Genomic DNA, 17,199 nt, shown 5'->3' with positions numbered 1-17,199 from the left:
ATCCTTTCGGTGGCATACATATGACGTCACATTCTTATGATACCAAAGTTAAGACTATCCAACAGTTTCGATGACTGTATAAGTTATGTTTCTATGCTTATTTTTACAAAAATGAACCAAACTGACAAATTAAAATATTTTCATCTTTTCCTATATTTTGTGGATAGCTTTGGCTTACTCGGCTGTGAATTTTTAGGTGCTGGTTTAGGTTATTTTATGTCATGTATCCGTTTTTTATTCTATAGTCAGTCACCACTGCGGTTTCATCATGTATATCGATTATATAGTCTAGCCGTATTAGGCACAACTATTTGGAACTTTTGGTTCGCATTGCTCTTAAACTTTGTACTTGTTTTAGCTTTCGAACTTTTATCATCTGAGCGTGACTGGTTAGTCTTGTGTGGACGAAACTCGCGTCTGATGTATTAAATTTTAAACCTGGTATATTTTGTTAGTTATTATTCGTGTGTTTCTTAGTCCTATATGTTCTCCCATTTATTTGTATTGTAGTCCTGTCATGTAATGTTGCCAGTTGAATGTTATATTTAACATTACAATAAAAGCGGGAGGTTTGGCATGACTAAAAACTAGGTTCAACCAAACATTTTTTTCTTCATTTGTCCTGTACCAAGTCAGGAAACTGGCCATTACTGTGTATGTTACATTTTAATGGTGTGTGTCTGTTGTGTCGTAGTTCTCCTCTTATATTCAATGTGTTTCCATCAGTTTTAGTTTGTAACCTGGATTTGTTTTATTTTCAATCGATTTATGAATTCTGAACAGCGGTATACTACTGTTGTCTTTATTTATTTACTCATGGGTATACATGAGACGTCACACTGTTTTATTCTAAAGACTATGCAACAGCTTTGATGACTGTTTCAGTTATGTTTTTTTATGCTTATTTTGACTACACTGAACAAAACTGACTACTAGAAGCGAAATTGTATTTCTTTTTTTTTCACTTTCAATAATGTTTAGAACAAAATATAAAATAAATTTTTATCTTTTCCTATATTTTGTACCCCTTTAAAAGTCTATCTGTCCATGTAAATTTGAGAATCAAACGCTATATATATTACAGGGGGAGAAAACAAATCAAGTCAAGGGTAAATCTAAATGAATACACTGTAAGAATCTTACTGTGGGATATGAAAAAACAGCAGTACACACTTGGTCTATTTCTATGTATAAATCAAAAACTGAGAAAGGAAATGGGGAATGTGTCAAAGCGACAACAACCCGATCATAGAGCAGACAACGTTTTGAAACATATTTGTAGTTTAGGTGGAAGACTGATAATCTGAATAAAAATAAAATGATTTATTGCATTCTTTTCTGTTTCAACACAAACAAAATATTTGTGTTTGTTAGAACTAATTGTGCAACTTGTCCATGTAATTGCAGACAATTCCAATTGTTAAAGTTTATTAGAGTAAACACATAATTTTCGTTTTATTTTCTTACAATAAAACAAATTCGGTGACACTTGTTTTTCTGATAATATTTATCAATTTATGATCTTCTATTTACAAGATTTCTTCAAGTACTGCCGAACATGTTTTGATAATATTTGTTTTAATTTCAGTAGCCTCACAGACTTGCGACAAACTGGACATACACTTGGTTCCTGTGTGGTAAAGTTTCATATATTTAATGAAAAGTCTTCTTTTTCTTGCATAGGCGGTCAAAGTTATATCATGCATTATAATAGCGAAATATGTGCATATACAAAGAAAATTGATAATATTGCCACACTAGATACGCCCACTGACATATGCTCTGATGACTATGGCCACATCTACGTCAGTGGACAGGGATCGAACAACATACACAGACTAGCAGGGTATGTACAAGAGTCATGGGACGGACCTGTAACGACTGATTGGAAAGTATTGGACATACCATTGGATACACATCATGGAATCAAGGAACCTGTCTCCTTGTGTCTCAACAAAGACTATAGTAAACTGTATATTGTCAACGAATGGGGGAAATCAGTTTTGATTTTTCATGTTATTTGATGATCGAAAATAACAACTGATTTTCTGCTCAATATCATACTATACCATTTATATATCAATTGGTTATTTGTAAATAAAGCTTTGAATTTTAAAAAATGTTGCCTTTGATAACTATTTACACCACTGGGTCGATGCCACTGCTGGTGGATGTTTCGTTATCGAGGGTATCACCAGTCCAGTAGTCAACACTTCAGTGTTGACATGAATATCAATATTGTGGTCATTTTTATAAAATTCCTGTTTACAAAACTTTGAAATTTTCGAAATACTAAGGATTTTCTTATCCCAGGCATAGATTACGTTAGCCGTATTTGGCACAACTTTTTGGAATTTTGGATTTTCAATGCTCTTCAACTTTGTACTTGTTTGGCTTTATAAATATTTTGATATGAGCGTCACTGATGAGTCTTATGTAGACGAAACGCGCGTTTGGCGTACTAAATTATAATCCTGATACCTTTGATAACTAATTACAATTACCCGTTAAGAATTTGATATCCGTATCACAATAATATATTTTGCAAGTTACTATTACAAATGTTATTTCAACTGATCGGGCGGAGCTTATGGTTTAGTTTACGTAGGGACAGTCTATTTGAAGATGTGTGTGATAAGGATAATTGCCGTTATAATTATTATTGAATTCTAATCACATATCAGTGTCATCAAACGAATATACAAAAGAACTGGACACATCATTGATGAGTTTATTCCGAAACTCTGGTCTATAGATGGACTCCTCTTAAAAAAGCGATATTCTTAAACCCCGCCCAGTCAAGTGAAATAAATCTGGTAATATTAACAAATTATACAGGTAAATAGAATGTCAATGAATAACACACGAATATCAGTAGGGGTTTTCCCTTTGGACCGATTGTTTGGGTGTATTTGAAATTTATTCAAAATTAGAACGTTTGATATCCATTGAGCCGTTTCTATCATTTTCTTGTGTATAAATAATATAATAACAATAGAAGTTATTTATTTCATTATTGTTCATGCCTTCATGCTTAGAAAATAACAAATTTATTTAATGTGCTATATAAATATAATGTGTATTCATGTATAGTATGGAGAAGACGGAACTAAGTTGAAAAACTTGTGTCTAATCCGTTTGTTTTGAACAATAAAATATGTTTAGACTAGACCCGCTAAGGTATGTATGCTATATGTTCTATATATCAACAATGCTTATTTGCTGTGTGATCGCTATATATCAAATAAAATATAGCAAACCGGTGAGAATGTTCGTCTTGAACTAACAGAGACATAAGAGATATGGATTAAGCATAACTTTTAAGTTTTAGCTGAAGAAACATTGTCATTTTGCATGGTAGATGGGTTGTTTTTTTCATGTGAATAGGGATTTTGTGTAATTAACATACTATATAATAAAATATCATTTGTATCGATCACCGAAAGGGGAAGTGGTTAAGAACACAGTATTATTTTTTATAGGGGGTTCACTCTATACACGCAAATTTTTATTGTCTTCACTTCAAGGTAAATCGAGCAAATTTCGGCAAATTTCGATGTTTGACAGGTTTTCACTTTTAGCTACGGGCTCACGAGGGTCTTATATATGATCTTATTGCTGTGTCCACAATTGGTATTCCACGTATTTCACCCGTATCGGTGTGGACAATTCCATGTTTACATCACATGACATTTCCGCGGGAAACACTTCTATTGAGACCGTACAAATGGATGCAAATTTGGATTAATGCATATATGTATTGTGAAATACATTGTTCTCTGTGTATATATTTTTGATGAATTGATGATCACGTTTTCTACAACATAGTTAGATGTCAGGTTTGTACACATTTATAGTCTCTACACACTATAGTCTATATTTAAAACTGAAGCCAGTGAACTGGTGCAGGGATACATGTCCTGCATAATCCCATCACATTTCAGGGACATTTCAACCAACAAAAACAATTGAATATTTTCTCACCTGCCATATTTATTTTTATTTCATCTAATGTTATTCATGGCCCTGGTATCATCCCGAGACTCCCATATCCGTGCCCATATCGGCCTTGAGGCTTTAGCCGAGGACCGATATGGGTCGAGAGATGATAGACATGTTGGAATTTATTTATCACATATTTAAGTTTTGCAGGAAAGAAGTGAAAAAAGTTCAATTTTATTATTTTTATCATTTTATTAAACAACTTACTACAATATGTATAGAAATGCCCATTCTAAAGGAAAATTTCGACATCTGGTCATTAATTATCACTATGAACGGAGAAATTGCTACAGCCAGTCATTACGAAATATCAGTCATGCATTAGGGAGCTACCATTTGATTTTTATGGGGGGCTAGGATGAAAAAAAAGGCAGGACAGGAGTTTTGAGTAAAAAAAAAAGTCAGGATGAGCAACTTGGTAAAAAAAAAAGGCAGGATGACAATTTGTGTAAACAAAGTCAGGATAAACTAGTAAAAAAAAAAGGCAGGACTGAATAGAGTAAAAAATAAAAAGGCAGGACAGAGATTACAACTAAAAAAAAAAGCAGGACAAAATTTTTCATCCTAGCCCCCCCCCCATAAAAATCAAATGGTAGCTCCCTTACAAAATCACACCCGTGCATTACGAAATCAGTCATGCATTATGAACAGATGAAAATTCCAAGGCCGTCAGTTGAAGAAGCGACGAAGCAGCACATGTATTTTGGGTGGGCAAATATCCACTTTTTGATATGGGAGGAGCTCTGACATCCCACGGCCTAGCTTGTCTGGCAAAACAGCTGTTGGACAGAGTAATCTCCCAATAAGATATGACACACTCTATTATCACAATAAAATCAAGCAATAGGGAGGTAAACCCAAAGGTACACCCTCACCCCCATCCTTATTTTTATCTAGAAAAGGTAGGGGAGGGGTGTGGTAAGGTCGTTCTATGTTGACGAATTTCATGCATATTCACATTAAATTAAAAGTAAACGTCAATGAGGACCCAATGACACAGTATGACTTAAACAACTTCGTCCCTGGGTTCAAAGGTGTTAATAAACCGATTCACAAATATAGATCTCCTTGCGCTCAAATGTAATCCTTAGTGAAGTATACAGGCAACTTCGTTTACAGAAATATATACACACTTTGTCAGTAATATATTGTCATGCTTCTGCATATTCACATTTTTTTCATGCTTCTGCATATTCACGTTTTTTTCATGCTAAACTTCAATTCTATACAAATTTTATTACGTAATGCTATAGGAGTAAGAATATTTTTAGCACCAATTTAACAAGCATCTTGGCCACCATCTAAATTATTTATCGTAACCATTGTGGAATTTCACTTACATAGGGATTAGTAATATAGAGTAATTTTTGGTTAGTAAATTGGCTTATTAATGGTTAGGTTCTCGAGATGTGCTTCTCTATACATTTTTGACAGCAGTTTAATCCCATTTATCTCAATATTATCCCAGCATGATAGAAATGTCAACCCTGACCTATTCCTGTTGAAAGTGAAAATCTAATCTATTTGATGAACTAATTTCTTCCAAAAACTACATGCATTATTTCTGTATTATTTGATTCACGTTGCATATTTTTTATGATAATGTGTTATGTATGTGTGAACTTTGTAGTGTATTGCAAGATCGTGCAAAGTGTGACATCAGTGAGCAATCATGTGACATTATTATTTGTAAACAAGCCGGCTCCTCATGTATTACATGTCGGAATTATACATATACATTCAAAGTGCAATCAATCTTTCAATCTCTATTTTATGATATTTTAGTGTCTGTTTTTACGTTTGCATATCAGTAGACATAGTGTTTTTGTTCCTGATATGAGTTGTGATTTTTATAGAATTAGAAGGTAAGTCTAAATAAGTCATTGTGTGAGAGGGGGGATCGGAGGGGTCCTGATCCCGAAAAACCCGGCTTTAAAACATGAAATTCCAGTCTGCGACGTTAACCACTAGCCCGATGCCCCAGACTAGTAATTTTCAGCTCGGACTAGTAAATTTTATTTATCGCTAGCCCGACCGGACTAGTAAGAAATATAACGTCCTTTCTATATGTTATTTGAAATTTAAACATATTTGGAGTTCAAATTGAGTTCAAAGTATTACAGAATAGATCGTCAAATTACTGACATTAATGTGTACGAAGTCTGAACTATCGAGATCGATAATTATACATTTATCCCGAGGAAGTGAAACTGAAACGAAAACCAGTCGCTAGTTCCGGTACTTCGATCTGTCTGATAACCAGTAAAAAGTGGACCAACACGGACACTATAATGAAGGCAATTGTTTATAAAACGAAAAGACTATCATGTTTTTCCCCGATTTATTACATATCTTTAATGATATCAAAAATGTTTTAGTTGAATTCACATAATCAATAAAGTTATTAAAATAGATTTTCCTTTCTCAATTTTATTATGTCATTATGAGTTATCTTAACAACGCCGTGTTGGTACACTTCGATCTTTTTGGTCATTAGAAAGACCGGAGACCATGTGTCAACAAAGGAAACCGTAAAAACGTAAATATGCTTCAATGGACAGCCGGGGCAAAGCCAGGAAAGGCTTTTAAAAGAAAAAGAACAGATGATGATGTTACGGAACAAAAAAAAAAGTACGAGGTCACCAGGACCAGAGGGTTTAAACCCCATTGGAAAAACGACCGTCAGTGGTTGCAGTTCGATGAAAAGTCATCTGTTATGGTTTGCACGTATTGCAAAGACAATAACAAAAGCAACAATTTTGCTAAAGGGACTTCCAACTTCAGGCTTGAAGCAATACAAGCTCATGAAAATTCCCAGCAACATAAAACTGCCTCACTTGTTTCAACAAGGCCAGCTGCTGAAAAATCAGAGGCAGCTAAGGCTGTTGTGAAATTGAAAGCTCATGAGTATGACAGGATGAATGTTCTTTTTCGCAATGCACATGCAATTGCAAAACATCATCTAGCATTCAAATTTTATCCCATTTTATGCCAGCTAGACAAGGCCAAAGGTTTAGATGTTGGCGAAACTTATTTGAATGACAAAAAGGCAAGAGAATTTGTTCACCATATCGCTAATGTCTCAAGAAGTCAAGTAAACGAGTTATTGGATGCCTCGAAATTTATCAGTGTAACATGTGATGGGACAAGTGATTTTACGGGAGACGAGTATGAGTCACTATATGTTCGTACATCTATAAGTGGAAAAGTCACTGACAGTTTCTTTTGTTTAGGAACAGCAGAGTCAGCCTGTGCCTTAGATATTTTTTCATTTATAAAGTCAACTTTTGAAAGAGAAGATCGTACATCTAATACTGACTTGTGGACGAAAATAGTAGGGTTTGGTTCTGATGGCGCATCAAATATGCAAGGTAATAATTTTAACTTAAAAAAGTGCCTTTCTCATCCCATGATCTAAACAGGTCAAGTTGTGACTAAGGACTGATATGTTTTTGTTTTATAGTACAACAATTGACATTGGTATTTACTTATTACATGCTTTAATTCTGACAAATGTTTGCTGATTATTTTAAATATTTATTGTTTTGCCTTGGACCAGGATGGAGAGTTGTCTCATTGGCACTCATACCAGATCCTCTTATTTCAAATTTATATTTTAATTGCAAAAGTTAAGCTAGCATAAATTAAAGCACAATATTCTCTGACAAGCACATATATAATTTTCACTTTTGTTGAATTTTATTTTGCACCTTTTCAGTTGATTACTTTTTTTTTAGGCAAAAGAAGTGGTGTTGCTGCTCACCTGAGAGAGGAAAATCCAGAGATTGTAATTATTCATTGTCTAGCCCATAGGTTAGAATTAGCATTCAAGGATGCAATAAAACAAATTGGAAACAGACTATATGAAAAGACAACAACACTCCTATTAGGTTGGTTTAAAATTAAGAAGTCAATTATTATTTTCCTGCTGCAAAATATTCATTAGGATTGTAAACATGTTAAAAGACATACATGTACATGTATCAACCATACCAAGACACAGATTTACAAATGATCACAAATCATTAGCATAGCAGCTTGAATTATAATTTTTTCATTTGAATTATCTTTACTTATTACTACAGAACCAGTGCACACAAAATTAAATATTTCAAAAGAAGTTGTGGAATGATTGCCTATGAGACCACTCTTCACAAAAAATGAAAATGCAAGAGAACATGTATTTAAACTTATAACACTGCTTCACCATGTACACTTATTATATGTACTCAGTATTTACTATTATTTCTCTTATCTCCTTTGTCCACAGTCCAGGCTGAATAAACTACATTTGTAATATAGTATACTTTCTATGTTTTTTTGCAAGAAACAATTAATTTAAAAACACAGTTTAACTTGTGAACACTATCAAAATATATACATTTTTACAAAGTGTAAATAGTAAAAACTTGCTCTTAATTGATGGCAGTTGTGGGAAGTAACCAGACATCATGTATTGAAAAATCGCTCCCAATCAGGACTGGATTATATGTAATGTTGATTATGTTGTATTCCATACTAAAATGGTTCGGAATATGTTTTGTATGTTCTCAATTGGCATCTAGAATCTAGACATCTACTTGTTAATTTATGTTTTTTCTATTTAAAAAAATCAAGCAATAAATATATTGATGTAATAAATTGGACATTAAATTCGACATTAGTATATTGTTTAAATATGTATAATTTGTATCATATTTTAATAACTGAAAAGATTTACAAATATTACTATTTTTTATAAATCTGAGGGTCTTACAATGGTCCTGTTTTCAAAAACACCATTATATACAAAGACAATCAATTGAGATTAAAATCTGTCCTTTAAAAAGCATATATTAAATAAAGTCAAAAGTAGTATACCGCTGTTCGAAATTCATAAATCTATAGAGAAAAAACAAATCCGGGTTACAAACTAAAACTGAGGGAAACGTATCAAATATAGGAGAACTACGACACAACAGAAACACAACACCGAAATGTAACACACACAGAAACTAACTATTATGTAACGATGGCCATTTTCCTGACTTGGTACAGGGCATTTTATGAAAAAAATGGTGGATTGAACCTTGTTTTATGGCATGTCAAACCTCCCGCGTTATAACATCAAAATCACAATATTACACGACAGGGCTACAATAAATAAATGGAAGAAAATATAGTACAGAGAAACAAAAAAATATAGTACAGAGAAACAAAGAAATAATAGCTATTAAAATGTCATTAAGACGGCAGTAGTTAAACCATTTGTAAATATATTTTTTATCGAATACGAAGAGTGCAGGCAATGTTCCTATCTCTAGAAACAGACTTGTTTATAAACATGATATATGGCTATATGTATGCATCGCTCTTGTTACGAAAACTTTTTACACCACTGAGTCGATGCCACTGCTGATGGACGTTTCATCCCTGAAAGTATCGTCAACCCAGTATTAAGAACTTCGGTGTTGACATGAATATTAATTATATGGTCAATTTTTATAAATTAACAGTTTTCAAAAATAAGAGTTATTCGAAATACGATAGATTTCTTATACCAGGCATGGATTACCTTGCCCGAATTTGGCACAACCTTTTGGAATCTATGTTCATCAATGCTCTTTAACTTTGTACTTGTTTGGCTTTATAATTATTTTGATTTGAGCGTCACTGATGAATCTTATGTAGACGAAACGCGCGTCTGGCGTATCAAATTATAATCCTGGTACCTTTGATAACTATTAGTTCTGATGGAAGCAAGCAATACATACTGTAGACATAAACTGAAAAAAGGTTACTACTTCTGCCAAATACAATCGTTAAAAAAGTGCATGTTCTAATCCATCATTATGTATCATCCTTAGTTTTTCGAAAAATTCATAGTTTTGTTAACAGGAAATTTGCCAATGCATATAATTGATATTCATGTCAACACCGAAGAACTGACTACTTGGCTTGTGAAACCCTCGGGGACGAAACGTCCACCAGCATTGGCATAAATAGTTATCAAAGGTACCAGGATTATAATCTTATACACCAGACCCGCTTTTCGTCTACATAAGACTCATCAGTGACGCTCAGATCAAAATTGTGTTTCTAAATCGTATTTAAACCTTTTTATTTACTTTTGACCTTAATTATTTACCCCTTATAACTTTTATTCATTATGTATTTGCATTCAGGTATCGCAGATCTAATTTATTCGTTCATCATGTTCATTGTGTTTGTCTACATAAGATCTTACAGTGATGTTCAGATCAAAATAGTTATTGATGACCTTCTGCTGTTGTCTTATATGGGCGGTTTGTTGTCTCTTTGACACATTCCCCATTTCCATTCTCAATTTTATTTGGCCAAACAAGTAAAAAGTCGAAGAGTATTATGGACCTAAAATTCCAAAAAGTAGAAGAGTATTATGGACCTAAAATTCCAAAAGTTGTGTCAAATCCGGCTAAGGTAATATATGCCTGGGATAAGAACATCCTTAAGTTAGTATTTCGATGATGTTATCTTTTTGTAGACAGGAAATTTATAAAATGACCGCATAATTGATAGTCATGTCAACACCGAAGTGTTGACTACTTGGCTGGTGATACCCTCGGGGACAAAACTTTCACCGGCAGTGTCGTCGACCTGTCTCGCCTTTTTGTAATTTGCCTTATGCTATAAAAGCAAAACTTTAACATGCTACATAAGTTATGCAAATGTTCAAAGACAATGAACTATGAACGAGGTACATGGCTAAACAATCTCCATGTAAATGAAATGTGACAATGCTTATATAACTGCATACTATATACCATAGACTTATTATCAGTAGCTCCCTTTAAACGAACGCAAACACTTAAAATAAACTTGTGTATGTAACAGTTTCAAAGTCAATGAACGTGAAGAGGGGATGGCCTTTAAAATCTCCTTGGAAAAGTTTCTTGCAAATGCCAATAAATTCTCATACCAAATATCATTGACTCAATATTACCAGTTATCATCTTGAACTGATGTTATCACATACTTATACATGTAATCCAAGAAAAAGTCAATAGTTCATGACTAAGGTGGAAAAGTTTCCATAGAAAAGAGATATGCCAATGCGTATACAACTGCATATATACATATCAACGACTAACCACTAGTGGTTCCCTATGAACTGACCTAATCACAAACTAATACATGTTAACTTAGCAAAGTTTTTAAAGTCAATAGACCATGACTTTGAGGGCGGAGCCAAATAATTTCCATTGAAATGACATATGCCAATGATTATACAACCGCATACCACATATCATTGACCTCCCACTAGCGGCTCACCATAAACTAGACCTGATCACAAACTAATGAATTGTTGTCAGCGTGGACACCATCGCAGGAAACCACATACTTATGTCTTGCTTTCCAACTTTATCATTGCAAAAACTGATTCAATGGTTGTTATCTTTTTAAAAGGTATAATTATGTTTTGCTGGTTGTAGTATTAGAGCCCTTTGCAAACCATCTTCTTAGAACGGTATTTAATTCAGATTGAAAAGAGTCCTTTCAAGTGACTGGTGAAAAAAATGTGAATCCAATTCTTGAACCAATGCAATTATACATCATAAACTTAGTCTTCTGTGCACAAATTTATCATTTTCACTCAAACCTATCGTATACATGTCAATTTTCTGTTTCTCTCTTTCTGTTATGATGTGAAAATATGGAGGTTGTGTGTTGAATCCGTAGTTTACCTATTGTCACCTTATAGTAAACAATCAACTAAGAATCATGGATATTGAGCAGGTGTTTAACATATACATCCATATTGAAGTCTATTTCAATGACATAACCATGTGTATTGCGACAACAAGAGTCACACAAAGGTCACTTGCATATGGAAAATATGTCTGTGAACTGCTTCCTGGAAAGCAAGCAATTAAAAAAATAAACTTCTTCTCAATGTATACAAATCAAAGAGTTTTCTTCAGGAAACAGTATTTGCACATAAGTTTTATAATGAAAACTATTCATTTAGTTGTAAAAAATATATGCATCATTTTTTTATTTTTTAATTTGAGGTTTCTTGAACTGATAATTACTCTCTTACTCTATTAACCATAATCTACCTCGGATCAGTATATAATAACTACAACAATTCTTAAGTGATGTTATCAAGATTTTAATATGTATATTAATTCTTGAAGTAAAAACTACAAGTTAATAAATGTACACAAAGATTAATAAATATCTAAAAACAAAACAACTTTCTCACTGAGGTGCTTTTTAACATAAAAACATATCACATTTATTACAAACACTCAACAAATCAGCAAAAACAAACCATGTGACCTTTAAAAGAAGTCATGTGATAACTGAAAATAATAACATCATGAACATTTATTCTACAGAACAAAAACATTATAACTGCATTTCACATTTAAATTAACAAGTATCACAATATATATTTATTTAAGTTATGTACACCGGTATGTAAACATTACCACGTGTATTTGTTTATAAACTTACACGTGTTTGAAAGTATATAATATGTTAAATGTTTTTCATTGGTCGAGTTAGAACTGACCATAAAATTTGAATAAGGTCATTTCAAATAGTTCGTGCTATACTTTTGGCGGTTTTGTGAAATATAGATATTGTCATTCGATGTACGCGTTTGGTGCAGTAAAGTTTCCCACCCTCCAACCCGACTTAATGTATTTTTCTTGTGTTATTTTTTATTAATGTGAATAATAATGTGTGTAAGAACAAAATCTTTATATGATTCATAATATGTATTTGCGTACATAATGAAAAATGTTTTTATTTTTGTAGATTGGTTTTTGTGTTTGTTACCTGCAGTGGCTTAGGCAGACAGTAACACGGATGAACATTTATTACATTGCATTTGTCTTTAATAAAATTAAGCTTTGCTGCACACTGTCAGGGAGCTGATCCAATACAAAGGTGTTGAGTTTATTTTGTAAATAAATTATGTTCGCTTAAAGTTATGAATTACAACATAATTAGAGCTAGCAATGTTAGTGTTGTGGACTGTTTCAAAATGTGACATTTTTGTTTTAGTTGTCCGCTGATAGATATTTGTTATCATTAAAATCATGAACTTGAGTTATTGAAGAATACTATCCAAACTACTTAAGAAATGTGACTATGTAATATAAAGAATACAGAGAAAACAATTAAAATTCTGAAAAGTTTTATTTTGATTATACATCTCTCTAATAACAATATACAATGTAAGTTATAATAGACATTTTGAGACAGTCCAAGCAAAATAAACAAATGTGCAATGGAGAATAACTTCATCATTTAAATAAGGCATCCATATGTTTAATGATTATGTGTTCACAGAAAACAAGCAAGATGCAAGTGTAAATACAAATGATGTGCATTGTTAGAAAATAACCCCCATGGGTAGTCAAGGTTATTAAACCCCCACAGTTAGTAAATTAAATGTGTGTAAACATTAGAAACAGGAATAGCATGTACGCATAACTACGATTTCTCCTTATTTCTAGTGCACAGAAATCATATTTTATAAAAAAAAAGATATATATATTTCTTGCACTTTAAAAGAAAAATATGAACAAAAATTTATTTTAGCATATTACACATGTTACATTTGTGATCTATTAAGTTATGACCATCAGCTGAGTTATAATGCGTTGATTATTTTCACAAGTAAAATGTATTGCAAGTTATACTAGAATGCTATGACTTTAACTGATGAGAATATTTTGTAAAACAAAGCAACATATACGTGAATATGAATGTTTGTATATTACCAATATAAAATCCTATGTAAACCGTGCATGGATGAAATGTGTAATTAAATGAACAAAGAAATGATCAAAAACGTAAAATTCACAGATCTTGAGATTACTTTGACCTTCCTATATCGTCATAAATTTGAGTGTTATCTTTTACAGACAAAATCAATAGTTATAAATATAGAAGGAAGTCATTCACACTATCTGTGACGCAACACATAAGGTATGCATGTATTATAACCTAATTTTAAATGTTCCTTTGTTGATAGCCAATAAGTTAGTTCAAGTTCATGTAAGAATGTATCACAATTAATGGGGGTATTTACAATATTGTTATTAGGCATTGTTCGAGCATGAATAACATCTGATTCAAACATGGTTGTCATTAAATATGCCTTGAACTTTGAGCAGTGATTCGGTAGTTAAAAAATTATATAGATCATGTAGATTCTGAATTATCTTATATACAGCTATTAGCACAATATTTTACTATTTTGCCATATACTAGTCAACAAAAGAAACGATACACGACTTTGGAATAAAATATATCAAAAAGTATTAAATATAAAACAAAATGAGATACACTATTTTAAAAAACTTTCATTTGCAATGTATGCACATATGAAATTGAAAATAAAAACTTGTCGGAAAGTATCTAAAATTCAATGTAAACGGTCATAGGATGTAAATTAGTTTTGCGGAAAGTTGAATAAAAAATCGACACATAATTTTCTACGTACTAAATAAAATTTCAAGTTTGATTAGAAATATTCAATATGCTAATCAAGTGATGTTCATGTTGTAACTAATTGGTTGAAATATTGGTTTTTTTTTTCAATTGTTAGGGAAAACAAGTGTTTTTTGAAATCCAAAAAAATGCAAATTATTTTTTTTATTTTCGTCTAAAATCAATGCTCAAGATATGAAAACAACACACAGTTATTTTGGAACCTTTCGGATTAGTTTTAAGATTGTTACCTTTTTTTTAATTTCACTTTACACATACTGTTTATTGTAAACCAGTTGATAATGTATACATTTTAACGATTTCTTGTGGGGCCGAATTTGCTTAACAAATAAACGAAGAAACTGAATGATTTTTAAAAACAAATTGATGACAAACACTTTCCTTACCTTTAAATGAAAGGTTGGCATCATTAGTTGGAACTTCTGTTTTTAAAATTGTCGTTTTATGTAAATTTTGTAAAAAAAAAAAATATCGCCAAAAAACGTCACGAAAGCAAAAAAAAATATTTTTTTAAACGGATTTATATTTCCATAATGTCTAAGTATTACAACCTTCAATATTGGTCCTATAAACGGAAAACTTGTATCTTTAATTTGAAAAAACGTCTTAATAAATGAGCAATGATAACAGTATTTAGCAGAATTACCAGTGCAACAGACGTATCCCACCAACCAATTACATCGAACTCAATAGAACAGTTTTACATACAACCAAAAAATTAACAAAAAAAATAATAACACGTTTTATTTTTCTATGGATAATCTGATACTAAATGTGGTGGAAATTTATAAACGTTCACCTTGGGGAAAAAATACTCTTCTAATTATGACCAAATTTCTCAAAAATTAAACATACTGTGGATTCATTTATTTTCGTGGGTATCAATTTTTATGGATTAAGGCATGTTCGTAATAATTTTATTTCGTGGTTATAAAAGAAATAAACTTCATACAATTCTACAAAAAAAATCTTGTTCGTTGAATGTTTAATTACGGCGTTTACCTGTACCCACGAAATCCATGAAAATTGGTATCCGTCGAAAAATAATGAAAAACCGACAAGAAGGCAAATACTCACTTTCATTTTGCAAAGAAGCTCCTTTTTAGAGTTCTAAATTTATACAAGAAAGAGAAGAACTTTTGGTTCATTTACGAATGGCCAAATGTTTGTCCTTAAACTACATAATTTTATCTACAGTGATGGAAGCTAGTTTGCCATCTGAATTATCTTGTCAAATTCACTTACTATTTGTATTTATAATATAGCTATAATTTAATTCATATGACACACAGTAGAAATAAGATCATTGAAGCAGTACATGTGGACAAGCATTTCAAAGGCTTCTTTGTTGGGGAGTTGGACTCTTAACACGAAAAGATAGTATAATTGCCCAAAACTACATAAAATTACTACAATTTGAAAAAATTGCCTTTTTGTTTATCTTGTAATTAATTCGTAAAACCTTAATAGAACATTTAGTGCAAAATATATGAGGCACGTTTTCAGCTAGTGATAACATTATCTTGATATACAAATCGTTTAAAAAAAAAGTGATATTTTTGCTAACTCTTTTAGATGGCACAGGTGTTGGCAGTCCCGGGAGATGTAAGACATGGATTTTCGTACATAGGCCAATTCAACCATGACTTTGGTCGAATTACTGGGATAGCTGCTACAATTAAGGGGAATATTTTGCTATGTGATTATGTTAAAAAGATTCTGATATTGGTTGATTCCCACGGAAATTATTTGAATAAGCTTGACGTAGACAGTGAACCATATGATGTGGCTATCACGAGTCAAAATATAGGCTATATCACAAAACCAAACTCCAGAGCTGTCCTTCAAATTGACCCTGACAAAATGATTGTTCTCTTCAATGTAACTTGCGACGAACTAAACACTACCGTGTCTTGTGTTTCATCATTGCCCAATACTGGAAGGGATTATTTTTCAGGAACATCTCCATGTTTTTTTGGCGTCAATAAAGATGGTTGTTTGTTTGCAGGTGCGGTCAAATACGACAAAATGTAAGTTTAATGTGCAAAAAGTAGCCTACACATATACCTCTTTCTTCTTAAATAACATTATATATAAAAAAAAAAAAAAAAACATGTCATCTTTATCAAATTTCTAATTAAATACCTCAACAATCATTCATAACATAGAGTCTGTAAAACAAGAGCTTCACTGGTTAGAGATAATGAAGAACTTGGAAAAACAAAGATGCAATAGTACATTATACTGTTAACCAACTTATTTTCGCGGATACTTCATTTCGCAGCGATTTAGTGTCGAGATTATCTAATGCACTTGAGTTAGTTAAATAAGAAAAGATCAAAGTTAAACTCATTCGCGACTATTTAAATTCGCGATATTTTTTTACTCGCGAAAGTCGCAAAAATTGGTTGGTTTACAAGACGTATTGACAGTTTGAAAAATTTACTGAATTGCAGTACATTTTAAGTTGTCTTTATTTGATTAAAGGTGGATCCCAACACCGGTTCCTTCAATAAAATTAATTTGGCTCGTTTAATTTTCATTAAATTTTGACAAAGTATTTACGTTGACCCTTTAACAAAAATACACAAAATTCAACAAATGTGAACCAACCGTTTTATCAGAAAAAAATACACTGGTTATAAAGCAGTTTGACAAACACTTACTGTGACCATTAATACGTTAAATATTCTCTTCACAACACTACGT

General features: G+C 32.1%; 1 protein-coding gene across 1 annotated transcript; it reads left to right on the top strand.

Annotated features, from left to right (window-relative positions):
* Positions 1-6,441: 6,441 nt before the first annotated feature.
* Positions 6,442-8,227, top strand: LOC139497269 (zinc finger protein 862-like). Its single transcript, XM_071285449.1, has 2 exons — positions 6,442-7,373; positions 7,740-8,227. Exons 1-2 carry the CDS (start codon positions 6,548-6,550, stop codon positions 7,946-7,948), a joined length of 1,035 nt encoding a protein of 344 aa, XP_071141550.1. The 5' UTR covers positions 6,442-6,547; the 3' UTR covers positions 7,949-8,227.
* The last annotated feature ends 8,972 nt before the right edge of the window (positions 8,228-17,199 follow it).

This window comes from Mytilus edulis, chromosome 12, assembly GCF_963676685.1.
Source record: "Mytilus edulis chromosome 12, xbMytEdul2.2, whole genome shotgun sequence".
Taxonomy (NCBI): domain Eukaryota; kingdom Metazoa; phylum Mollusca; class Bivalvia; order Mytilida; family Mytilidae; genus Mytilus; species Mytilus edulis.
This window is presented reverse-complemented; position numbering and strand designations above follow the sequence as displayed.

Excerpts from the sequence above, each read along its gene's own strand:
- LOC139497269 (XM_071285449.1), top strand. The coding sequence starts at position 6,548 with ATGCTTCAATGGACAGCCGGGGCAAAGCCAGGAAAGGCTTTTAAAAGA. Across the intron at positions 7,374-7,739 it reads TGGCGCATCAAATATGCAAG|GCAAAAGAAGTGGTGTTGCT; the intron begins GTAATAATTTTA and ends CTTTTTTTTTAG.